General features: G+C 50.6%; 2 protein-coding genes across 10 annotated transcripts in view; both read right to left on the reverse strand.

Moving 5' to 3' along the window:
- akap9 (A kinase (PRKA) anchor protein 9) overlaps window positions 1-18,188 on the reverse strand; it is a 31,268-nt gene extending 13,080 nt beyond the window's left edge. For 4 of the 7 annotated variants that reach the window (XM_058047470.2, XM_058047472.2, XM_058047467.2 and 1 more), the window contains exons 1-20: window positions 17,948-18,188; window positions 15,727-15,990; window positions 14,667-14,711; window positions 14,507-14,569; window positions 13,963-14,112; window positions 13,700-13,855; window positions 13,440-13,637; window positions 10,717-13,362; window positions 10,009-10,083; window positions 8,566-8,689; window positions 8,287-8,482; window positions 7,594-7,636; window positions 6,781-7,050; window positions 6,214-6,492; window positions 5,536-5,636; window positions 5,278-5,447; window positions 4,592-4,785; window positions 1,633-1,795; window positions 620-714; window positions 422-539 (exon numbers count right to left, since the gene is read on the reverse strand). In XM_058047470.2, coding sequence (XP_057903453.2) covers window positions 422-539; window positions 620-714; window positions 1,633-1,795; window positions 4,592-4,785; window positions 5,278-5,447; window positions 5,536-5,636; window positions 6,214-6,492; window positions 6,781-7,050; window positions 7,594-7,636; window positions 8,287-8,482; window positions 8,566-8,689; window positions 10,009-10,083; window positions 10,717-13,362; window positions 13,440-13,637; window positions 13,700-13,855; window positions 13,963-14,112; window positions 14,507-14,569; window positions 14,667-14,711; window positions 15,727-15,990; window positions 17,948-17,995 — 5,398 coding nt within the window. In that variant the 5' untranslated portion in view covers window positions 17,996-18,188. Of the gene's footprint in view, window positions 1-421; window positions 540-619; window positions 715-1,632; window positions 1,796-4,591; window positions 4,786-5,277; window positions 5,448-5,535; window positions 5,637-6,213; window positions 6,493-6,780; window positions 7,051-7,593; window positions 7,637-8,286; window positions 8,483-8,565; window positions 8,690-10,008; window positions 10,084-10,716; window positions 13,363-13,439; window positions 13,638-13,699; window positions 13,856-13,962; window positions 14,113-14,506; window positions 14,570-14,666; window positions 14,712-15,726; window positions 15,991-16,085; window positions 16,251-17,947 lie in introns of those variants that run through there. The other 3 variants (XM_058047466.2, XM_058047468.2, XM_058047471.2) reach the window with 3 other exon arrangements.
- A 1,166-nt stretch (window positions 18,189-19,354) lies between these two features.
- On the reverse strand, window positions 19,355-22,651 carry LOC131102339 (zona pellucida sperm-binding protein 4-like). 3 transcript variants are annotated; one of them, XM_058047923.2, is made up of 12 exons: window positions 22,369-22,651; window positions 22,078-22,311; window positions 21,580-21,689; window positions 21,332-21,512; window positions 21,142-21,264; window positions 20,905-21,074; window positions 20,742-20,839; window positions 20,537-20,685; window positions 20,272-20,446; window positions 20,054-20,189; window positions 19,853-19,927; window positions 19,355-19,387 (listed from the first exon to the last, which is right to left on the reverse strand). In XM_058047923.2, exons 1-12 carry the CDS (start codon window positions 22,490-22,492, stop codon window positions 19,370-19,372), a joined length of 1,593 nt encoding a protein of 530 aa, XP_057903906.2. In that variant the 5' UTR covers window positions 22,493-22,651; the 3' UTR covers window positions 19,355-19,369. The 3 variants fall into 3 exon arrangements, with proteins under 3 accessions (XP_057903906.2, XP_057903907.2, XP_078647943.1); XM_058047924.2 differs by lacking the exon at window positions 19,355-19,387 and adding an exon at window positions 19,646-19,665 and having other exon boundaries at window positions 22,369-22,640; XM_078791817.1 differs by lacking the exon at window positions 19,355-19,387 and having other exon boundaries at window positions 19,810-19,927; window positions 22,369-22,641.
- Between the last annotated feature and the right edge of the window lie 65 nt (window positions 22,652-22,716).

Below are 22,716 nucleotides of genomic sequence, written 5' to 3' on the forward strand. Positions count from 1 at the left end.
CTTTTCAAAATATTCACCAATATATTGCAATCTAGTCACTTCATTTCTACTAGCTTACACCAGTACTAGTACACCAGTGTACCCACCCAGACAGACAGAAGAGGGCTCACTCCTTTCATGACCCCTCCTCCTGCCTGTTTGGGGGCGGTAGAGGAGGTAGGAGGTCAGCCAGGGTATTTTCATTTATTGTGGGATTCATTCATGAATGTACTATTGTTCGTGTGACACCCCATCAAATGAATATTCAATTGTTATGATGTATTTATAGTACATTAATAATACAAATGAAATCTTCAGAAAACAAACGGCACTATTATTTCAGACCTCGTCCGAGACACACTTCTGGGTACGCAGGTTGAGACTAGACCATGTATGCAGGTTATCTCATGGCAGGTAACAATGAGCAGCTTGGGATACGTACGAAGCTCACGGGGGCCTGCGTCCTCTCTCATGGCGTCGTGTTGTCGGGACATCATCTCTCGTTCCTCCTGCATTTGCAGCCTCTCCTGCTCCAACTCCTGCAGTCGACTGCTGGTAACCTGCGGCGAAAAAACATTCCGTTTAGTCTGCAATCACGACGATAACGCTTCATCAATGAAAAACTCTGACAACATTCTACCTGCAGCTCTTGCTCCAGGCTGAGCTGGAGCTCCTCCTTCTGACGTAACTGCTCCTCCAGGGAGGCACGTTCGCCCGTGTAGCCGTCAATCACACCTGGGCGAGAACAAAGTGACAGAAGATGCTTAATAACAACTTGGTGGAATGCTTGTGCACGGCGCTACGCAGCCTTTTGTACCACACGGCGCTCAGAAACCTCAAAGAGCCCAAACACATTCCTACTGTATAACTGAACGCCAGTGAGAATGTCTGACCCATTTTGCTCGACGAGGATGGACGCAAAGACAATGAAATGCTTCATAAGGGCGCTGTCCCGTCACAGGTCAGCAAGCATTACTGGGTCATACAGTACATACAGCAACGCCAGCGCTAGGCCTCCATTCAGATGCTAGCATGCCGTTACAAGCGGGACACAAGGTACACGTTGCAGACTGAGCAGGAACCAACGTGGTGGAGAGTTTGCCTAAGGAGGGTTCTCTCCAAGATACACAATTGTCCAATCACGTCGATCATGTGAAAGCCCTTCTCTCATCATGTCAGCCATCCTAACATTTCCATATTACCTGAAATTGAAATGTTGTGGGAACAGCCTTACGTAACTGTTGCATGTGCCGACTACCCCGGCGTTTGCTTCCAGACTTGGTTTTATGGCAGCAGATATTAGCCATCTGTACCTGCACTCAATTGCAAAAAACAAACACGGAACTTCTCCGGTCAAACAAGGATAAGACAGCACTCACCACTATTCCGTGCTCCCAAAAGTGAAAAAGTGAGTGGCTTGGTGTTTGCCGTGTGTGTGCAACAGTTGCCCCCGCAGGGCCAGCTGTCTCTGACAAGGATGGGGCCATGCAAGCTAGCTGCCCCCCCAGGAAGACTCAACTTGGTTTCACTCTCCCTGTCAAACAGCTGATCCTACCCCCCCACCCCAGGTGCCCTCTGGGTCTTGCATTGACATTTCGCCGCCCTCGGGGGGAGGTGATAAGGTACAAGTTAGGTCCATCTTGCACTGCTCACCCTCGGCTTGGTGCAGTTGCAGTGCCAGCTGCTCGCGCGCTCGGGCCTCCTCCGACAGCCGCTCCTGCAGCTCCTCCTGCTTCTGTAGGAGCTCGCTGATCTCCTGGTTATGGCGGAAGGACTCCCGCATGAGCTCGGTCTGCGTGATGCGGGCATGCTCCACCTAAGAGCATGAAAAAAAATGAAGTAAAAATATTAATTTTTACAGCTGATAAAGCAATTAGCAGGATCACCTGCAGGATCACGTCCATAATGGTCCAGCTCAGTGAGATCTTCATGAGTTGTACCATATTTTGACTTTTTCCACAACTAGTACCCTGAGAGTCACGTGACCTGTGTCATCATATCGCTGCCATTCCACCACTACTCTTCCCAGCTTTGCATATCTCCGAGAGCAAAGGTCTGTGAGGACATTACGCAAACCAGGAAGTGACCTCGTGGAAGTCACACAAGCCTCCAACACCTTACGTGACATGATATTTAATTCATAAAAGAAGCTGCAGCACGGTAAAATATTCATCAGCAGCTCTCATGCAAGAGTTTCCTCTGCTGCATCAACTTACTGTATAGGGGGGGGTGGGCAGAGAGATCCTGGAGATGACTTTAAGGAGGTGGCCGTTTGTCCTGTGATTGACATGAGAGATCTGAGTCTGCACCAGGACGGCATTCCTCTCCGTCAAGCTGCTGTAGACCGGGAAAGGTCGGGGAAGAGGGATCCGAGATTCCACCTCGTACACATCCTGGTCCTCCCCTTCCACCCACGTGGTGCTCTGCGTTTTGGAGTTCCAGAAAGACAGGTGGGAATCCATGGCGAAGGATGCTTTACGCTATGTCGGTGCTCCTCGCCTGGAGTCATCAGAGGGGGTTTGCCACCATCCCAAAGCCTGCCCTTGAGCAAGCGGCCATGAGAATTAGGCCCAGGAGGGAAAGGTTTGCTGCTGGGCAACAGTTTCTATGTGTTGGCGCACAGGAAGGAGACGATCATGTGATCCCGACCGCACGCCATCGTCATCTTGTTGAGGTAGAACACGTCTCAGGTAAACACATGGGAAAGTCCAAACGCAGCAGCAGGGGGGCGTCCCTTCTGATTTCATCGGATTAAACGGCATTCCAGAACACATCAGCGGGAGGTACTCCGAGGCTTCCATTTCCTGTCTGCATCCTCTTCAGTCATGTGCACTTGCCTCTGCTCCTACTGACCTTGTTTCCTTAGTGGAAAGCACGTCACGGCTCGCACAGATCTCGTCCCCTCGCTCGCTCGCTCTCTCTCTGTCTCTCTCTCTTCTCCCTCTGGAGATTCCCAAACAAAGCTGTATCGCCGTAGCAACAACAAGCCTCCCGGGCCCCCCACTTGTTAATTGTTCGTTCCGGGCGACAGCCAGCCGAGGGTGAAATGACAGCAGCCGTTTCTTAAGTTGCTTTCCTCTTTAATTCCTCACAGGGTTTGCCGTCATTCCCACTCCACGCATGCTCACTGGGGCCGGGTGGCCGCCCTCGTCAGAAGAGCTTGACTGACTCCAGGCAGTCCCCTGTCACCTCAGTCAGGTAGAAAGACCAAATCCAAGACGTTTCCTCGCTCAAGCGGACCTTCATTTACTGAAGGACTCTGCTCAGTCAAAGCAGGAGGGAGGGAGCAGTGGAGGAAGGGAAGGAGGCGTGGCTTCAATTCACGGCAACACCGGGGGCCAGGTAGCTTTGCAAATAGATCTCACACACGCTCACCACTCCCTATCATACTAGAGCGCACACAAATAACCTCCAGACAACACACACAGACACACACCCTACACAAACGTGTAAAACCGGATTCACTCCCTGTGAGGTCACACTAAATATCTAGAAAGTCTGACATGTCACCGCTTGGTCTTCAAAGAACCGTGGCTGATGGCAGGTGACGGAGCAAACACCAAAAGGCAGGACGTGACATCACTGGCGGCTGGAAAACCATCAAGAAAACCATTAGCCAGCCTTTGTTTACAAGTGGGACCGCTACACTACACTACACTACACTACACTACACATCCGGGCACAGTAGCTTGTTACTGCGTTTCTATCCCAGACAACCACAGTGTGAGCTTTTATAAATACACATGTAGCGGTAGAAGACCACGATGTAGCCCACCGGGTGTCCTCCATTGGCAGTTCAACTTAACAGTGCCAAACACTTAAATGTCATTTGGTGTTTAGTCTTTGCTGTTATTCTTACAGTAATCCTGGTTCCAGACCCCATTTCATAGTTAGAACCTGTTTAGGACTTTCTAAATGACATGATCAGGGCCCTTTAGACATGAACTCCCACCCCCAGACACTCCGGGTACCCAATATAGTGGATAGAATACTTAAGACATAAGTAAGTCCCATCAAAGTGCTTTTGCTCTTTGTTCAGGCTGCATTTGTAAATAAGAATTTGTTCTTAAATTGCTTGCCTGGGTAAATAAAGGTAAAATAAAATAAAGGCTTATGCTCCCTGTATGTTTCCATACTTAGGGTGTGTATGCAAAGAGGATAAAAGATACATAAATACAGTAAACGGATGATCAAGCCTGCATGCTGGCAGCGTTGGGAAAGGATGCTGAATAAAAGTGACGCCTGGCTCGGACTATTTTTAGAGCAACAAGACAAAACTCATCTGAGCGTAAATCACAATTTCAGCCACAGGGAGGATGCAGCATGCACTCTTACAATGGCCTAGTTAAAACTGGCCCCACTCTACACACGGTGGGTGCACGCCATGGGCTCCCTACGCGGGGCAACGGAGGCGGACTTCCGCCCAGCTGGGCTACGATTGGCTGTTTGCGCCAGACAATGACACACAGCTGGTATCTATGGGCGACCACCGGGAATGAAGTGCGTCTTTTATAGGGGGGGCTTCTCCATTATGCACTCGCAAGCAGAAGTCAGTGTAACCGTCAATTTCATTCAGACAGAAACAGAAAGTTGAGTAGTTTTAGTTTCCTACCTGGTCGGTGGTGTCGCTGATGACCATCAACATCTTCTCCAAAGCCGTCTGGAGGCGACCGCTGATGCTCATGAGGCGCTCCTCGTTCTCTGGCCGACTCCCAGCTTCCCCCAAGAGGAGGCCGTCTATCATGTGCTTGGACACCTCCAGACCCGCGTCTGTCTCGCCGCCCGGGAAGATCTCTCCAGAGAACCCTAGTGAGGCGACACAAAGCCTTATTGGTGCTGCATTTCTTTATCGCTCGTTGCTGCGGGTCACAACCCACTGGTGCTAGCATAACGCCAACAACGGATGAACGCCACATGGTGGAAGATGCATCTGAAGTATCAGCTTTGACCTGCGCATGTGCTGTAAATGTGCCTTCCTGTTTGTTGTTTACAGTGAACTCACCAACGCTATTCATGCTGACTCATGTTTGTGCTTACTGCTATTACAACATTGGTTCTGAAAAGCGGTAGAAAATGAATGAATGAATGGAATGGACAAATGAGCGGTCAAAGAAAGAAATATTTTCCTTTCCGCTTTCTCATTGACTCCAAATAATGCCGAAGGTTTAAAAAAAGTTGTGATCTATTGAGACTTCAAGGTTTGGGAAGAACAGCCAGCTCCAATTAATGCCCTGTCATCTTGGCGGTTTCGGTGAACCAAGAGCCCGGTTTTAGTGCTTCAAATCAGATATGACGTGCCTGCAGCATCGGGTCTGGAGGGAGGGTGTGCATCCTGCAGCCCTTCACTGGAAGAAGCATCATGCAGGCTCTGCATGTGGAGTCCCATGGTTTCTTCTGCCGCCGCCGTGGTCTTCAGGACCTCAGCCAACACCCGACTAAGCCTCTGGTTGGCCCGGCACAAGAGGATTCTGAAGGCGGCACAGTGATTAAAGTTAATGCGCACTTTAGCGTACTTGTTTCAAATCTCCAAGGCAGTATTGAAATTTTGCTCATCACCTTTCATTGTCCTCGTCGACGCTCTCAAGGCCAACCCGCCATGTGCCGTGGTCCTCCTCTTGCACAGCTTCTCCTTCACGGTCTTCTTCCCTCTGTCGCAGCTGCACGGGTAAAAGGGAGAACACTGAAAGCAGGCCCGTCATTACGGCGCTGCAGGAGGACGCATGGGATGGCAGACTGACACTCTACGCGCCTCTTTGCACATGCACACGCACACAGGCACACATGCACACAGGCACACAGGCACACAGGCACACAGGCACACATGCACACAGGCACACATGCACCAGCGTCAACAAAGTATCCTTATATGAGAGTAGACAGACACACTGGGGGTCCCCGAGTGCGGGGAGAAACACTAGTGTCTTTGTGCTGCCATGACAACAGGTGCACCTGGGATGCAGGGAATAAGATGGATTATAGCACCACCTTCTGGAGGGACAGCAGTAAAGCAGATCATTACGCTGACCACAGCCAAATACGCCATCGTCTCGTCTTGCATTTACAAAATGAAGCCTCACAGGCACATAAATGAGCTCTTCAAGTACTTTAAAGGCAGTTGGACATGAGGAAATCACGGATATAGGCAGCCTCTTGACTCTTACAATACAGCACACACATACGCTCCTGAAGGAGTTGATCATTTTACCACAAACACAAACAACCAACAACACAAACCTTCTTCAGCGCTTCCGATTCAGCTTTCTGCAGCTTCTCCTGTAACTTCTGGATCTCCGCGTTCTTCTCCTCCAACTCCCTTGTCAGGCGCTCCCTCTCCTCGGAGGCAGAGGCTCCTAGAGTCGATGCCTCCACATCCCTGTCCTCTACGTCCTCTACGTCCTCTAGGTCCTCTTCGCCCGATGGGGTCTGCATGGAGGAACTTGTCTGGCAGGCACGCTTGTTGATTCTGGCCAGTTCCGTCTGCTGCGCAAACTCCACTGACATCTGAACAATGGCCTGTCGAAGAGGAAGGAAAAGGAAACGATGTCAGAGACCCACCAATTATTCCACTGCCCTGCCACATACGGTCCTTCCTTGTTTGTTGCCGTTAATTGGTTCCAGACCAATTACAATTACAACCAATTACATTATTAGAGCCCAGGAGACATGAAATAACACCTGACAGCCACTTTTACATCACATGGTACAGACTCCGGGATCACTGCAGGGACAAGCTTCAGTTGGAATGAGAACACCAGCCTATCAAAAAGGTTCCTTGGCCGAGGTAAGGAAAGCGTCTCCTACCTTGGCGACTTCCTCCTCCACGGAGCACGGATCCCGAGCTTGCCCTCCTCTTCCTTCCTCCTGGCTGTGCCCTCGTGTCCTCTCCCGCTCCAGTTCTTCTCGCAGCCTTCTCAGTTCGCTGCTGTGCTGCACTTTGAGCACAGCGACTTCTTGGACGTACTTGTTGTAGAGAGCTCTCCTCAGCGTCTGCAGCTGCGCGCTCAAGCCTGTGGACCTCGCAGACCAGCGAGCGTCGGCGACCCACTCCAGGAGTTGTTCATCGGTGAGGGCCTGCACAGGGACGAGAGCACAACCGTGAAACATATGGCCCAATAACAAGCTGCTCTGAAAAGTAACAAGTCATCTGTAGCCTAGCAAAACCCCGCCCACCCTTCTGCTTCAGATCAATACGCGGCGTTGTTCTCTTCCTGCTTTGAGGTTACGTTACGTGGAGATGCATTCCTGTCTGAGCTGGAGGAAGTTGAGGATGGGTGACTAACTTCATTGGCTTTCACACAGACACCAAACTCCCGAGTGGGCACACTTGCTTGAAGAGTGACACGCAATCCAGGCGGATTATGTAACTTTGACCCTTTTCATCATTCCATATATATATATATATATAGGACGGTTCATCCTGCTGCTTCTGAAGCAAAAAGGGGTGGAGGGTGGGTGGTGGTGGGATTTAGGGCACGTTCAGCCCTGCGGGCAACTTCATCCACACACATCGGACCGCCAGACTCGCTTACTGCTTGTGTGCCAATCAGCTCGTAGTAAAAGAGGTGATGATGTGACAAGGCTGACTTCAATGGCAGAAAAAAATGGAGCCCAAACCTTGAGATCGTCTTTGTACTCCTCCCTGCAGTCTGGTGGAACACTGGGGAAACAACACACATCATGAGAGACCTTCCATGTCATCATGTACGCCTCTCTGTGGAGCTAGTACACAAATAAGGATCGTTAGTCCAAATTGTTGGAAGACAAGTTATGTGTTGTATTCTGGCCACTAGGTGGCAGTGATGTTACACAGACGAGCCATGTAGCTTAGATGTTACCTTAACCCCGCATGGCATGTCTGACATGACATGGTGAAAACAAGTTCATCTCCCCTTCTGTGCATAAGTTTAAGGTTTTTGGCGTTCTCTTCAATTTACAATAAAGAAATGGGAGGCTAACTAGTTAGCATGCAGTGGCTGTCTCTCGTGTCCCTGCAGCGATGCCATAGCCTGTGCATTACGGTTGTCATACATGGTGTAAATAAAAAGCAATAGAAGTGTGAAGATAGGTGACTATTGTGTTACTGTACATCTACGGGGCTCTACAAATGGTCAAAGTCAAATCTAGAAAGTCATAATCCTGTAAGTTCTGTATCTGTCTTATGCATGACAAAGCATTTTGACCACAACCAATAGGGGGCGCCATAAATGGCATTTACAGTCATCCATGACAATGAAAGGAACGGGACAAAGCAGCTAAAAGAAGAAACTATGGGAGGATCCAGCCAGTGTGTTGGTGCGGCACCCTCACCTGTAGTGGGGCTGTGCCCCCGTGACCTCCTGCAGTCGCTGCTGCAGCACCAGCATCTCCGTGGTGTAGCGTTCCTCCATCTCCGCCGCCCTCTGCTGGTAGTGAGCTCGGACACGCTCCATCTCTTGCCTGTGATTCTCCTCCAGCTTCTCCAATTCCTCACAACGAGGTACTCTGGTGCCCCGCTCCTCCGCATCTAATCAGCACGACAGATGAGACTAGCTTGAATGTTCCCTCTGGAAATCATGAGCTAACTTAGCCAGGTGTATGTGAGCTCACCTTGCTCCCTGGCATCGCTCCGGGTTGGAGCGTGGTCCGCCTCCTCCTGCAGCAGCTCCAGCTGGGCGGCGTGGATCTGAGTCAGGCTGATGCGCTGTGCCTCCATGTGCAGCCTGCACTCGCCCTGAGCATGGGAACATGTACTTTAAGGAGACAAGTCCACAGAACCGGGGAACGTGCATCTGCTTGTTGATGATATCGGTGGCGCTTCCAAATGACTGGAAATGGAATTACACGGCACGGCTGCTTCTCATTGCTGATGAATCATTAACGGACATAATTCCACTAATCCCACTTCAATGATGGAGCGCAGGAACAAGCCAATTAGAGTCATCGCTCGGGCGATAAACAAAAAGCGGAGGTCTGTGCTCCCTGTGCATTATGCATTAGCGCTAATTTGCCCATCCTGCCCAATTATGAAACCGCCATTCCGCTGCCTTTGATGGTGCATGTTTTTAACATGAGACGCTACTTTTCAATAGCAGCGTGTGATGTCTTTGTTGTTTGGTCTTTCACAAATGTCCAACCAACAGACGCAAATTGTATTCACAGATTCAACAATCACAAAACCTTCTTGACTTAAGAGATCCTGAACATTAGATTTCATATTTAATCACGTATGTACATTTAACAAGTACAAACAATACAAGTGCATTTTGGGCCTTTGTGTTGCGTTGTGGACTCCTATAGAGCAGCTACACGCCGTAACTGCTTCCTTTGTGGATAACTTTTTTTCACCTAATATTGCCCACTTTTCTATTCAGTTTTTTCTCCTAAAATCAGGGCATGTTTTCCCCCTAAAAGACTATTTTTGTTGCAATATTACCACTTTTTCCTGTTAAATGAGCCTTTTTTATTGCAAATGACAATTTTATTGTCATGAAATTCAGACTATTTTCTCAGAAATTATGATATTAATCTGAAGTTTGTTCTCATAATATCACTTTTTCCTGTAATTTTCTGACCTTCTGGTAGAAGACGATGATGTTACCATGGAAATTATGACTTTATTCTTGCCAAATCGAGACTTGCGGAGGGGTGGGAGTTATGGCCCACAGCAATTAAAAAAAATAGTAGCTATATATTACCTTGATAAAATAAGATATTCTATCGCTATCTTATATATATATATTCTGCAGAATGGTTCTGTTTTAATTCCTATCCGGGCACACCCCCTCCGCTGTGATTGGTACCTGGGAACGCCCATAGAAGGAAGTCCGGCTCACTGTGATGTCACAGGGAGCTGGTGTTAGAAATAAATTCTCTTTCAGGGTTCACTTCCAAATATGCAAACCTCATGATCTGAAACTTTGGCATGGTTGAAAGGTTGTAGGTCAGAAAGGTGGAAAAGGCACCTCAGGTCCCCTCTTTAAGGACGCCCAGCAGCATAGGTACATCCAGTAGGTCCTACTAGAGCAATAAGATATATAGATGTGTAGTTACATGCTCGGGTGTGTTCTCTGCTGCTCCCGGACATGCGACTGACTCGGAGTGGTGGTCTCTTTTGCGGCTGCTGACCTGATGAAGAAACAGGCGATGAAATCCATTTAGTTGAGGTTCTCAAGTAGATCTCTACGAAGCTCTCATACGCGTCCTTATTTTTAAAATCCATTCTTCCCTTTTGCGGCCTTGTTGCATCAGCATCATTCCCATGGCAACAGTTGTAATGCTACTTTCTATGTGGGCACGTGACTGCAAAGTACGTCTGGCGTGAAAACATCTCACACACAGATGTGGAACGGCAGAGACACCCTCCGTCTTTGTGGCCTTAAAATGGCCTCTCACCTGGAACACCTCCCCTCGCTGCTGGATGGACACAACGTGCCCCTCAGAGATTGCAGAGAACATGTGCAGCATGCTGATGGTGGCTGTATTATCGTTTTTATTAGCCCACGTAAGGAGCCCCCCAGCCATAAAAACAACTACAGCAACACAACAGTGAGGTTGCAAGTGCACCTCGGAGACCAAGCCTGCAAAAAGTACATTTAGAAACATCAACACGGTGCTGGAGCACCTCCATCGTGCTGGAGCATAAATGAGGAATTATTGTTCCCCGTATTCGTGTATGAAACCCCCCTCCCCATCATGTGACACGTGAAGAATGGGGCATATTAAAAAGGCGGACGCGGCCAACGCATGCGAGCGTCTTACCTGTTTGATGCCGTCGCCAAAAACCTGGCTCTCCGCCTGCATCTCTGGCTCTGCGGCACTCGTAGCTCTGCCTTCCTCCTCCTCCTCCTCCTCCTTTTGCCTTCCAGCCTGTGTGCCGCTCACTCTGCGCTCCTGCTTCAACCTCTGCCTCCTCTTGCGTCGGTTTGAGCCCGACGCTGACGCTATCTTCTGCGGGGGTCGTGCTTCAACAGGTCCCTCCCCCGAGGACTGGACCGCAGCTGGAGATGGAGAGAGCCTCTGAAGCTCCGAGGTCTGCTGGATGCCGTCTCTCTCCGCTAAGAGCGACTGAGGAGCGTCCATCTCCCCTCGGAGAGACCGAATGCGAGCGTCATGGTCCTCAGAAGAGCCCTCAGGCTTGAGCTCTTCCTGCTGGGGTTTAACTCTTTTCTCTCCGTCTTGACTGCTCATTCTTGGAACCTCTCGGACCAGGCTTTCCTTCTGGGTGATGAACCTGGCATTCTCCAGTCTCACGTCCTTCAGCTCCTCTTCCAGCTGCCCCACTTTCTCCTCAGTCGACACCAGTTGCTCCGTAACTTGAGAAAGTCTCAGTGCGAGGCTTTCCTTCTCACTCAGTGTGAGCTGAAGCTTCTCCATCAGCTCCGTAGTATCCTTTTCCACCACACGTTCAGCCGGGACCTTCCCGTGGTCCAGCTCCTCAATCCGTGCCTGGAGGCTGGAGACTTTGGCCTCAAAGTGGAGTGACTCCTTGAGCGTCGTCTCCTCCAGGTTCATCTTAGCCTCCACAAGGCTCCTGTACTCCTCCTTCAGCTCCTGGTAGTTCACTTCAAAATTCTTCTCAGCGAAGGAGAATGTGGTCCGCTGCTTTTCGATTTCCTCTCGAAGCTCATCCACCTGGCATCGCAACTGACTGGTCTCAGATCTTAGGGTCTCCATTTCCACGGTTCTCGAGTCCGCGTCCGCTTTCAGAGTGTCGTTCTCCAGCTGCTGCTCTTTCCACCTGCTCTGCCAACATCGGTCCTCCTCCCTTCTTTCATTTTCTACCTTCTCACACTTCTTCAGCAACGTTTGGATTTCACCCTCCAGCCTCGCACGCTGATCCCTTCCCTTCCTCAGATCTTCCAGCTCCACCTGAAGCTCCTCAAGCTGCTCAACAAGCTCATCCGCTTTGGAGCTGTGCGTCGCCAGCTTCACATCTTCTTTAAGGCCAAGAATTTGGTGCAGAAGTTCTTCTCGCTCCGTGGAAAAAGCCGACTTCTCCCTTTGTAACAAATGTAGCTCATCTTCATAAGCCAGGCGGAGATCATCCAGAGCTTTTTGGTGTTTGACAGCAGCTTCGTTGAGGAGGTTTTCAGTATTGAGGAAGCTCCCTCTTTGGAGTTCCTCTTTCAGGTGCGTGAGCTCCTCCTCGTGGCTGAACAGGAGCTGAGTTCGCAGTCGCTCCAGCTCGGCTTCCTGCGACTCGGCCATGCGGTCCAACACGGCGTCCTTCTCTCGCTCCAGCATCTCCAGCTTGATCTTGTAATTGGTCGTCTCCGATTCGTGCTTGGTCTCCATCTCCAGCGCCGCCTCCTGAGCAGCGGCCAGCTGGTGACGTTGCTCGCTGATGGTCTCCTGAAGGCGCAGCAGCTCACCCTGATGGCTCTCCTGTGAGACAAAACTGCTGGATACCAGCTCCACCTTCTCCTTCGCTGAACCAAGATCTCGAAGGAGGTTCTCAACCTGAGCCTTGAGGTTGAGCTTTTCTTGGGTGAGTTCATGCCTGCTTTTATTATGGCTGACCTGGGACCGCTCTAATGTCTCCTGAAGCTCCCTAATCTTAACAGTGAGCGTCTCCACCTCAGCGGAGCGCTGCTCTTGAACAAGCTCCATCTCTGCGTGATGTTGCGCCGCCATTTGCTCCGTACGCGCCGCGTGTTGCAAGTTGATCTCCTGCTTCATCTGGACGATCTGCTGTCCGTACATCTCGTCCAGCTCTGCCCTGAGAACATCCAGCTTCCTGGCGGCGTCCTCCTGCATTCTTTGCATGGCCTGACCTTCAGAGAGGCTCCCCTGGTGACAGCGCCTCTGCAGGCCCTCCACCGTTCCCATGAGCTGCTTGATCTCGTCAGATGACATTTGCTCCTTCTGGCGAGCGTTCACGAGCTCACTTTGACAGCTTTGCAGCTCACCTTGCGCTTTCTCCAGTTCTAATTTACAGCGCTCCGTTTGGCTCTTGGTGGCTTCCAGGTCGCCCAGACATCCTTCAAGCTCCGAGTCCTTGGCGGCCGCTCGCTGTTGGAGGTCACGCAGGCTCTGCTGTGATGTCTGGAGCTCCTCCTCCAGCCGGCTCAGAGAACAGTCCCGGTCTGAAATGATTCTCTCCTGCTCTGCTATCAACAAATCTTTCTCATCCGGCGGCAGAATGATGCCTCCGTTGCTCGACCTTCCCAGGACCGCCACTTCTTCCCTGAAGACCGTTAGGGCCTGCTCGTGTTCTCTGATCACCGCCGTCTGCTCAGATATCAGCTCATTTTTCTCCTTCAGCGTTTTGGCAAGAGCCTCCTCTGCTGCTCTCAGCTGTGCCAGCGACTGCTCCTGATTCATGATGACCTTTTCCTTCTCGGCTACAAGCACATCCTTCTCATGGATCCTTTGTGCGAACGTCTCCTCTGATCTTCTCCCTGACTACAATAAGAGCCAGGCATCACATACACAAAGAGAACAGACTGACGAGGAAGGAGGAGCCAAAGCTGAGTTCTCACCATCTCCACATGGCTGACTTGGTGCTGGAGCTGGCTGATGAGCTGCTGCTGTTCACAGCTCCTCTCCTGGTTCTTCCTGGCTTCCAGGTTGGCTTGGTCCAGCTGCACTTGGTACTGCAGGAGCTGCTGCCTGGCCAGAAGGAGGTCCGCCGCTGTGCTGCTGTGGCTGGTGTTCCTCATGGTCTCGCCGGCTTGCAGCTGGAAATGACAGTTGAAGCTAGATGTTTTGGAATACGGAGCACACTGGAAGCGGAACATACCTGCTGGAACTGGATTTGGAGCTTTTGGCTCTGCTCTGTCAGCTCCAGGAATTCCTTCATGATCTCGTCCTTCTCCTCGCGAGCCTGCTGCAGGTTTGCGGTGAGCTGGGTGATGATGCCATCTCTCTGCTTCAGCGCGGCTTCAAAGTCCTGCAGCTACATGAAATAGCGAGAGAGAAAGCTCTTGAAAAAAGCCTCACACTGACTAACGTGCACACACACACACACACACACACTTCATCAACATGTTCATCAACATTTACCTTCTGCACACCTTCTCTTCCAAACGCAGCCCTCATTTCCTCCAGCTCCTGACTCAGCTCCTCCACCGCTTGGGTCTTGGCCGCCAGCGCCGTCTCCACGTCCTGCGTCCTGCCTCCTTTCATCCCCTCGCGTAGAGGCTCCGCCTCCTCCTGAACAGGTGGACAGCGGTTACTAAAGCTTTGACGAGCACGGCGCCAAGAGCAGCGGCGTTAGCTGCAGAAGCAGACAGGAAGCATGCAGGGCGTTAGAAGTCCACCATGCCTTCACTCCCTCCCTCCCTATTGATCAGCACCTCCTCTCTTGTAACGCGGCCTAGCGCAGCTACTCAAGCTCCTCTTTCCACCGTCACTCATTCCTTTCAAAATAAAAGCTGTGAATCAAAGCTTTTCCCCAGACTACAAACGTGTTAGTATTGAGTGGAAAAGGCTAGAAAGGCGGGATGAGTGAATGTTTAACATGTCGACTGAATGCACGGTCAGCGGCAGGCAGTGGCGGCAACGCTATCATGGCCGCCAGCAGAGCAGCCTGATCGGATTACTGTACCCAAATAAAATCCTTGGAGGACGTCATTAGATTGTCTGTCATCTCCCGGCAGCCATTGACCTGCTAATTGACACGGTGTCAGCCAAACACGTCCATGGGGCAACTAAGGAGCCGCCCAAAACTACGCAATGTGTATGAGCTGCTAGGTCATGTGACTTACCTCTGAGGAGTAATCTTCTGCAGTGGTTGACACCTCACTCTCAGGCTGCAACACAAGAAGAGTACCTTTAGATCCATTCTTCATGTAGGACGCAGACCTAACATGGCATGATGTTCCGGGGCCACCCGTGACAAAGATGGACGCTAACATCAACAACGACTCTTCCAGGAGCAAATATGAGAGAAAGTGTGTAACAAGCACAAAAGGCGTTACTACACAAACCCGGCTGACTTTCCTGCTTCACAACAACGTGGAACAAACAATGACACGAGTAGATGTGATCACGTTCTGCTTCAAAGTGCGGCGAGGCCACAGGAACTGGTCATGCAGGCTGTCTGTTTCCATGGCAACTGGTGGTTTAGTGCGCATCCGACATAGAGAGAGGATCCGGGGAGACGCAGCCGAGCTCAATAATTGGACAACTGTCGACACAAGCGGCAATCTTTGTGCTCCTGATGGAAAGATGCCGTACGTGAACGCGTGCACGTGTGCACGTGTAGTTCAAGTCAGTGACGGGAGATCATATGACATCAGTCGTTTGCAATATTAGAATGGATATGTGGTATTAATAATAGACTTCCCACCACTACACTGGTTGGGGGCGTCCTTGAAGGACAGTGTTTTGTTTTCATTTTTTGGTCATATAAATATTGTGGGGGCTGCACGGTGTACGAGTGGTTAGCGTGCAGCTAGGAGACCTGAGTTCAATTCCACCCTCGACCATCTCTGTGTGGAGTTTGCGTGTTCTCTCCGTGCATGCGTGGGTTTCCGGTTTCCTCCCACATTCCAAAAACATGCTAGCTTCATTAGCGACAGGTATGAATGTGAGTGTGAATGGTTGTTTGTCTATATGTGGCCTGGGATTGGCTGGCCACCAGGGCCAGAAGACAGCTGGGATAGGCTCCAGCACCCCCACGACCCTCGTGAATGAATGAATGAATGTCTCGCCTGGGGTCTGGTGGCATCGCTAATAAATAAGAATAGAAAAGTAGACTTTGCAGATGCCTGCCGTGGTCCTCCATGGTTCTCGTCAGAAGAGCGAGTGTGCTGATGCGCCTACCTCTATGGTGGAGGTCAGGTCATGCCTGAGCACCTCGCCGCTGCCCAGCGTCCTTGACAGGCTCAAGTCGGTGGTGCGAGGCCGCTCTTCATTTCCTTCCTCAGCTCCATCTCGGCCCCCAGTCGAGTCATCCTCACGTCCCACGGAGCGATCCTGCTGGACCTCCACGCTTCCCTGCGAATCCTCTTCAGACTTCTTTTTCTTCTTCTTTTTCTGCTTCTTCTGAGAATCTGCGTGAGCTTTCCTTTGGCGGTACTCAGCCAGCTGGTGACAAGGGAAACACGACAGGAAGACCAGACTCAATCTGGGCTTCATGGACTTCCACACACACACCACCAAAAGCAAGCAGAACAACCTACTGTTCGTCCGCACAACTTGGGGAAACTCAAGCGAAACATGGCATTGGCCAAAGAGGCTTGGTCCGTGCTCCGACCGCCAACAGCAACCCTTCGCTGTGCCAGAGGCTAATCCCCGCTAAAGGATTACACTTCAAACCATGTCAACGATCACCTTAAACCACCCATTCTACTTTCTGAAACCACGGGCCGGGGTTGCTGGTCTTCTAGCTGGCCACCAAAGTACACGTCAGGCTTTTCGCTCAATGGAAACAGGAGCAACAGTCTCTCCCCGTTCATTACGTTTCCTTTACTTTCCTTCCTACGTGCTTAAGTACGCTCACCGCTAGACGTGTTTAATGTTGAGCTGACATGTGCACCCGCTAAAGACTCCCAATTAACTGAATTAGATCCCCTGAATCCAGGCACATCTAATCCACAGCACGCTGCAGCCGGCTTTGGCTTTCAACTTTAGACGGCGCCCACTGCCACTGCTTTACTTGCAATGTGCAGGTGAAGGTGCCATGGAAGGAATAGTCACGACAGCGCATGGTATGCTGCTTGCTCACTGTAGGAATTACAAAGTCAGGATCCATAATGCTTCATGTTTGATGACGACACAACACGCAAGCACAAAAAAGAGATGAAAGACCAGTTGTGGTGTTTTGCTGGAACAGTCGTGACAGTGCATGGTATGCTGCTACGATTTACAATATAATTTTTTTTTAGAATAAATGTGCCAGAAACCTGTGGAAAAGTAAATGGACGCCCCCCTGGCACCTCCATCTGCGCTGCCAGAAACACAAACATTTACACAGGCTCCTTTTTAAGTAGGGGTGGGGACAATTAATGTACAATTAACTGTGTATGTGATGCATTCTTGTTATTACTTTACTTATGTAGTGTCAACAACAGAGTAGAGTCTCTATCTTAGACATCATGTGCCTAGGATACACCCAGCAGGCTACCATGCCCACACACAGTCCGCATTATTTTCTTCTTCTTCAACTGGTCTACAGATTCTGGGCACAGATCACGTGGACGTGTCATGATGTCTGCAGCATACCATGCACTGTTGTGACACTGACAATGCACTTTGAGCTTTCTTCTTGTGCTTCTGTTTGTTTTGTTGCCTCTCATCCCGAGCATGTGACGCCAACGTAACACTGCAGATTCCTCATCAATCAATCAATCGTGACTTTCAAATTACCAGCAGCATACCATGCACTGTTGGGATCGTTTCAGTGTAACACTGCAATTTCTGCTTTGACGGTGCCTCTTCGTCCATCATGCCTAAATGTCTGGACTCGCCAAGATTCCCCACACTTTGGCCAAATAGTTACAGAAACCTTATCAACAGAGGGAGTAATAGAGCTGACATTTATGCCATTTATTATAACAGTAATGCACTTGACATGCAATCTGTTGAAATGGAGGGGGTGTTGTTCCTTGACACTGAAGGCAGCACATATCTTCTGGGGATATGTCCCGTAAATCCTGTTACACCTGCCAGTCAGCCAGCCAGCCAGCCAGCCAGCCTGCCAGCCAGCCAGCCAGCCAGCCAGCCAGCCAGCCTCACTCCCAGCAGGAGTCAGAACCCAACCCTGACTAACATTGAGTGAAGGTCTGCAGTTTGAATGACAAAGGGTGTATGTACCATGGAGCTAGCAAGCACAAGCTAGGCTAACACCCTCCGGCTGTCAAAGCAGGGCGCATGTTGGACTGACAGCTGCGACGGGAGGGGGGCGAGGGGGGGTATGACGGTGGGCGGAACAGCTGACAGACCCAACAACAAACCAAAAAAGTTTTCAGCAACGATACATTGACTTTAGAGCCACGACAGCAGCATGACAGAGTTATGCTAACGTCATGGCAAGGCGTCCTACCTTCGCTTTGCCGGCCTCCAGCTTCTTTTGCCTCTCCTCGTCTTCCATCGTCACGCCGTCTGAAACAACACGGAAACGGATTCATACGTAATGGCCACAAGATACGTTTAAGCTCCGGTGGGTAAATGTGCACCGGCCGGCTTCTGGTTGGCTGCCAGAGGCTTGCGCCCGCATTCTAACAGGGTCCGTCTCCTCGCTGGAAGACGGCGGCCATGTTTTTCCACGTAAACATGACACCCCACTGTGATGGCGTCTGATAGGTGGCTCGTAGCCACGCCCCCTGGATTCCACCGGTGTTGCCTTCAGTGGCAGCCAGAATCGTCGTCAAAATAGATGCTGTTTATGTTGCCTCTGTTGACAAGTTTGACAACCTTGCATCCATTACATATTATACTCACAGTATACTACTATACTATACTATACTAATACTAACAGTATTCGTTCATTCATCTCACACTTCGAGTTTATCAGAAAATGTTAATCTCTCGCTAAAGGTTTGAAAACAAGTTGATAAATTATTCATTGGAGATTTTGTCTCTTTTATCGTGACAAAGTAGCACAAAATGTCAAGGATCTAACCTCAGAGCGGTGACCTCTGCCCTCCAACACGCCATTACTTGCAATTAAGCTCTGACTGGCAATGGCAAATGAAACTTCTCTTCAATAGGAGTACAAATCATTAAATTATTTGACAAAGTGATGAGCAATCAATTGTTATCCTGCCAAAATGACTGCAGCTGCTGCCGTTTCTATGGCAACAGAGCTGTCCCACTTCAAGGGCCTGTGTGAACAAAATGTTCAAGAGTCATTCATATTGTCATGGCTGCTATTAGACTGTTCCCCATCACGTAAACACAGACGGCACATACCTGCAGCAGCAGACGAGGACCCCCTGTGTCTTCCGCTGACGGGGGCTGAGCAACTTATAGTCTGGCAGATCTTGAATTCCACCCATCTTCTCTTGGACATGCTGTCCAATTCGACCCCACCTGTGAGCAGCTACGGTTGGTGCGGCAGTGTCGGCAGGAAGTGTGTGGCATTTGAAAGTTTAGGCCCAGGCTAAATTATTGATTTGCCGAGGGAGTAATGTTTCAGTCGCATAGAACATGAGAGCAAAGGAGCACATTAATTATGATTGCAAAGCCGGGGTATCATATATCATATAACCTGGAAACCTTGTGACAACGCAGCACGAAGTTTAATGACCACTTTGCCGCGGCGGAGTGAAAGTGCTTGGCAATAACGACTAGTAAATTGCATCCTGTGATGTCAGCCATCACTGACAATGTCCTTCACAGGAGGAGTGAAAGCTGATTTGCATGATGAACGGCTCAGGGTTGGGGTGAAATATTCATAAGGGGAGGTACTCGTGGGTGTCGAGAGCCCGTGGGACGGTCAGTAGGTTCTTCAGCGGCGAGCTCATCAAGCAGTAAATGCATTCTTGTGGCAGATATATGCAAAAGAACATCACTTGAATTAGCATTTGTCACGCAGTCTGCAATTTGAAAGTCATGATTACGCCGCGGCCGCTAATTACTAGGACAGACAGGCGCTTATTTAGTTATTTAGCCGTTTATTGTTTGGTGTAAACACAGCGCGGCAAACATGACACCGACACTTGAAATACTGGATGTAATATTCTCCTGTTACGGAAAACATTTGTCTCTTAGTGTATAATAAAAGATTACAAGCTGGCACGTAGCACGTCTTCATGGTACCTGCAAATGACATACGTACATATGCAGTACACAGTACTGGCATGGACACGCATGGTATTTCATGCTCAGTGACGTATGACAGGAGTACCACATTTGGGAGTAACACCCTACACCTACAGTGGAGCTTTCAGAGACATTGAGCTGTGTGGCGTATTTTTTATCTTGACGGTTCATGTTAGAAACTCACTTTTCCATCGAAGCAGCGTTCTTCACAAGTGGTCTCGTCCGGCCTACAAACCTCAGAGGAGCACATGAAAAGGATCTGCGGGGGCCACAATCAGCATGTCAGAAGAACCTTATACTTTCACAAAGCCTGTCTGGGTTTTTATGACGACAATGTGGACACAGGTCGAGATGACGAGTGATACAACGAATGACAAATACTCACTTCCTCATCCAAGTACTTCTTAGTTTTGGTATCCATAAACTGGAAAGCCCTGACAACAAAACGCCTCTGATGGCGATTTTGGGGCAAGTCCTTGACTTCCAGGATGGACACATTTGGGTCGTAAGGGTTGGCACACCTACAGGGACAGAAACACCCCCCCTCCAGATTACCAGGAAGATAGTCTAAACCGTGCACGGTGGGCTGAGATGGTTGCTTACCCTTCGTAAACGAGCACCAGAGCATTCTTGGCGGAGCGAGGATACGCCAGACAGTATTTGACCAGGATGACGGCGTCGGGTTTGGGGGACCACAGGCTGAGTTCCAAATAGACGGCTTTGTTGAGGACGTAGCGCAGGGTCGGGAAGGAAGGCAGGAAGGTGGAATAGCTGTCATCTGCAAGCGTGGGGGCCAATATCATGAAGAGTATTAATATCAGCGCTACCAGACGCATGCTAGCATGACTTCCAGAGACGGCAGACTGACCGGTAGCAATCCTCAAGCGAACGCCATACAAAGCGCCGGAGTGGACGGACGGGGGCAGGTGGCGACTGGGGATCTTCACCATGTAGCCAACACTGGCCAGAGGCTGCTGGGCATTAGTGGAGATACTGTAGCGACACTCGATCAGGTACCTAAACAGGAAGACCGGGTAAGGCGGGTGTCCATCGGGAGCAGACGGAAGACTCACCTCAGCGGGTCGGTTCTTGTGATGATGCCGTATTTGAGGTTGAGCGCTTTGATGAGTGTCTGCACCTCAGCCAGGTAGAACCTCGTCACGCCGATGTCCTGCAGGCAGGTACATGTGACTTGGGGGTGGGGGGGCGGGAGGTCATGGAAGAACACCAACTTACGTAAGTGTGAGTCCCACATTCCGTCACTTTGAACTTAAAAATGGCAAAGTTGGCCTTGACGACGACCGGCTTGCAGCTGGTTCCCGGTATCAGCAGCCGGGTGGGGTCCACCCACGTGGACGCGTACTCGGAGCGGATGATGAAGACAAAGTGTTCATCCAGCGTGCACTCTGAGGGCACAACCACAACATTTGCCTCTGAAGTGGATCATGGAGGATGACGATGGAGAGGCCGTACCATCCATCGGATAGAAGCACTTCCACGTGGTGGGATCCACACAGCATCCCAGGCTCTCACAGGCGGAGGATGATATTCCCGCTTGTCCGCACGCCAGCTGCTCCTCAGAGGCCAGGGCGCAATCTGCAAGGACGGGGAGATGCGTACATCATCACAAAGCATCACAAGCAAGAATCGAATGGTGCCCTACTCTGCGCCTTGGGTGCCACCATGGGCGGTGGCGTTCTGCATTTTGAAGCACTGCCGGGCTCGGCACCAGAACGAGGTGTCAAATCGGAACCCGACGACGGACCGGGATCACAGGCGACCTCGGCGACTCGGGCCTGACCCAGTTGGTCGACGTACTTTAGCTGCAGGCGGTAGCTGTTGGTCTGTAAGGCCCCCCCGAGGTCATTCCAGGTCATTCCAAACAAATGGCACCAGAAGGTCAGAACCCACCTTCTCCACGTAGCATCCCGTGTAGGGCACCGTCACGCCGCTCTGGAGGCGGGTCACATTGAGGCCGCAGGTCTTCTGAGCAGGACCGGCAGCTGGAAGGTCTTCAGAAGCTGCGGAATGCCAGGAAGAGGTGGGTGACTACACCCTTTACCTTACAGCAGGGTGTCCAAAGGGTGGCCCAGGGGCCGTTGATGGCACGCAGCTTTTTTTTTTTTTCTGGCCCGGGTGTATTCGAAAAATATCATTTAACAAGAAACATAATTTAACTAAATACATGGAGACAAGAATAAAGTCCAAATATTCATAGAAAATGAGAACCCAAAGGAGAACGTTCCAAGTACTTTGCAATGTAGCATACAGTTGGAATGTTAAGTCGTGTGGAGTCCTTTCCAGAGGATCGTATATCCAAGCTGTACACAGACTACTCTAAGGTAAAGCATTGCATCCGTAGTAGAGCCCCGTCAGAAGACCAACCAAGACCAAGAACCAAGCGCTTACCCGACACTTTGACATGACTTAGCAGAGCAGCTGCTAAACGGATATGGAAGCCATCTTCCTCACACACAACATGGAGTCCACTTTCACTTTGATTGGTGGGGCTTGTACGGCCTGTTGGAGAGGCGTCCTCGTCTGGGGAACCTGCCAGCCTTCCTGGAGGAGGTTCTAACGTTTCCACTTGGACGGCAGGGTCGGTGTAATAGTCATCATCGTCACCATCTTCTTCCTCGAAATCTGGAGGGGAGGGAATGTCAGAGGGGCCGCCTCCCCAATTGTCACTCATATTCTTACCTGACGAGGGCCTGGGGCCTTTAAAAAGCGTGGTTTTGTCGTCCTCCGCCCATCCTCGGGCCGCAACCGCGTGCAGCCACTCAGTCAGGACCAACAGCAGCAACGCCGCCCCGAGCCGAGCCATGACCCCCGACAGCCAAAAAAGCCTCGCTGCTGCAACACCGCCGCACCTTCAAGTCGTCAGCTTGCCGCGTTAACGATCACACCTGGGGGCGGCTGATTGGTTGGGTCAGGTGTGCTACCGACGTACCTGGAGGGTGGATGTTGTGGAGATTGGAAAGTGGAAGATCAGGTTGTGGGCTCACCATGATGGCAGGAAAGACCAGACTGGAGAAGCTGAATGTGGGC

Source organism: Doryrhamphus excisus, linkage group LG7, assembly GCF_037039965.1.
Source record: "Doryrhamphus excisus strain RoL-2023G ecotype Guam linkage group LG7, RoL_Dexc_Guam_v1.1, whole genome shotgun sequence".
NCBI lineage: Eukaryota > Metazoa > Chordata > Actinopteri > Syngnathiformes > Syngnathidae > Doryrhamphus > Doryrhamphus excisus.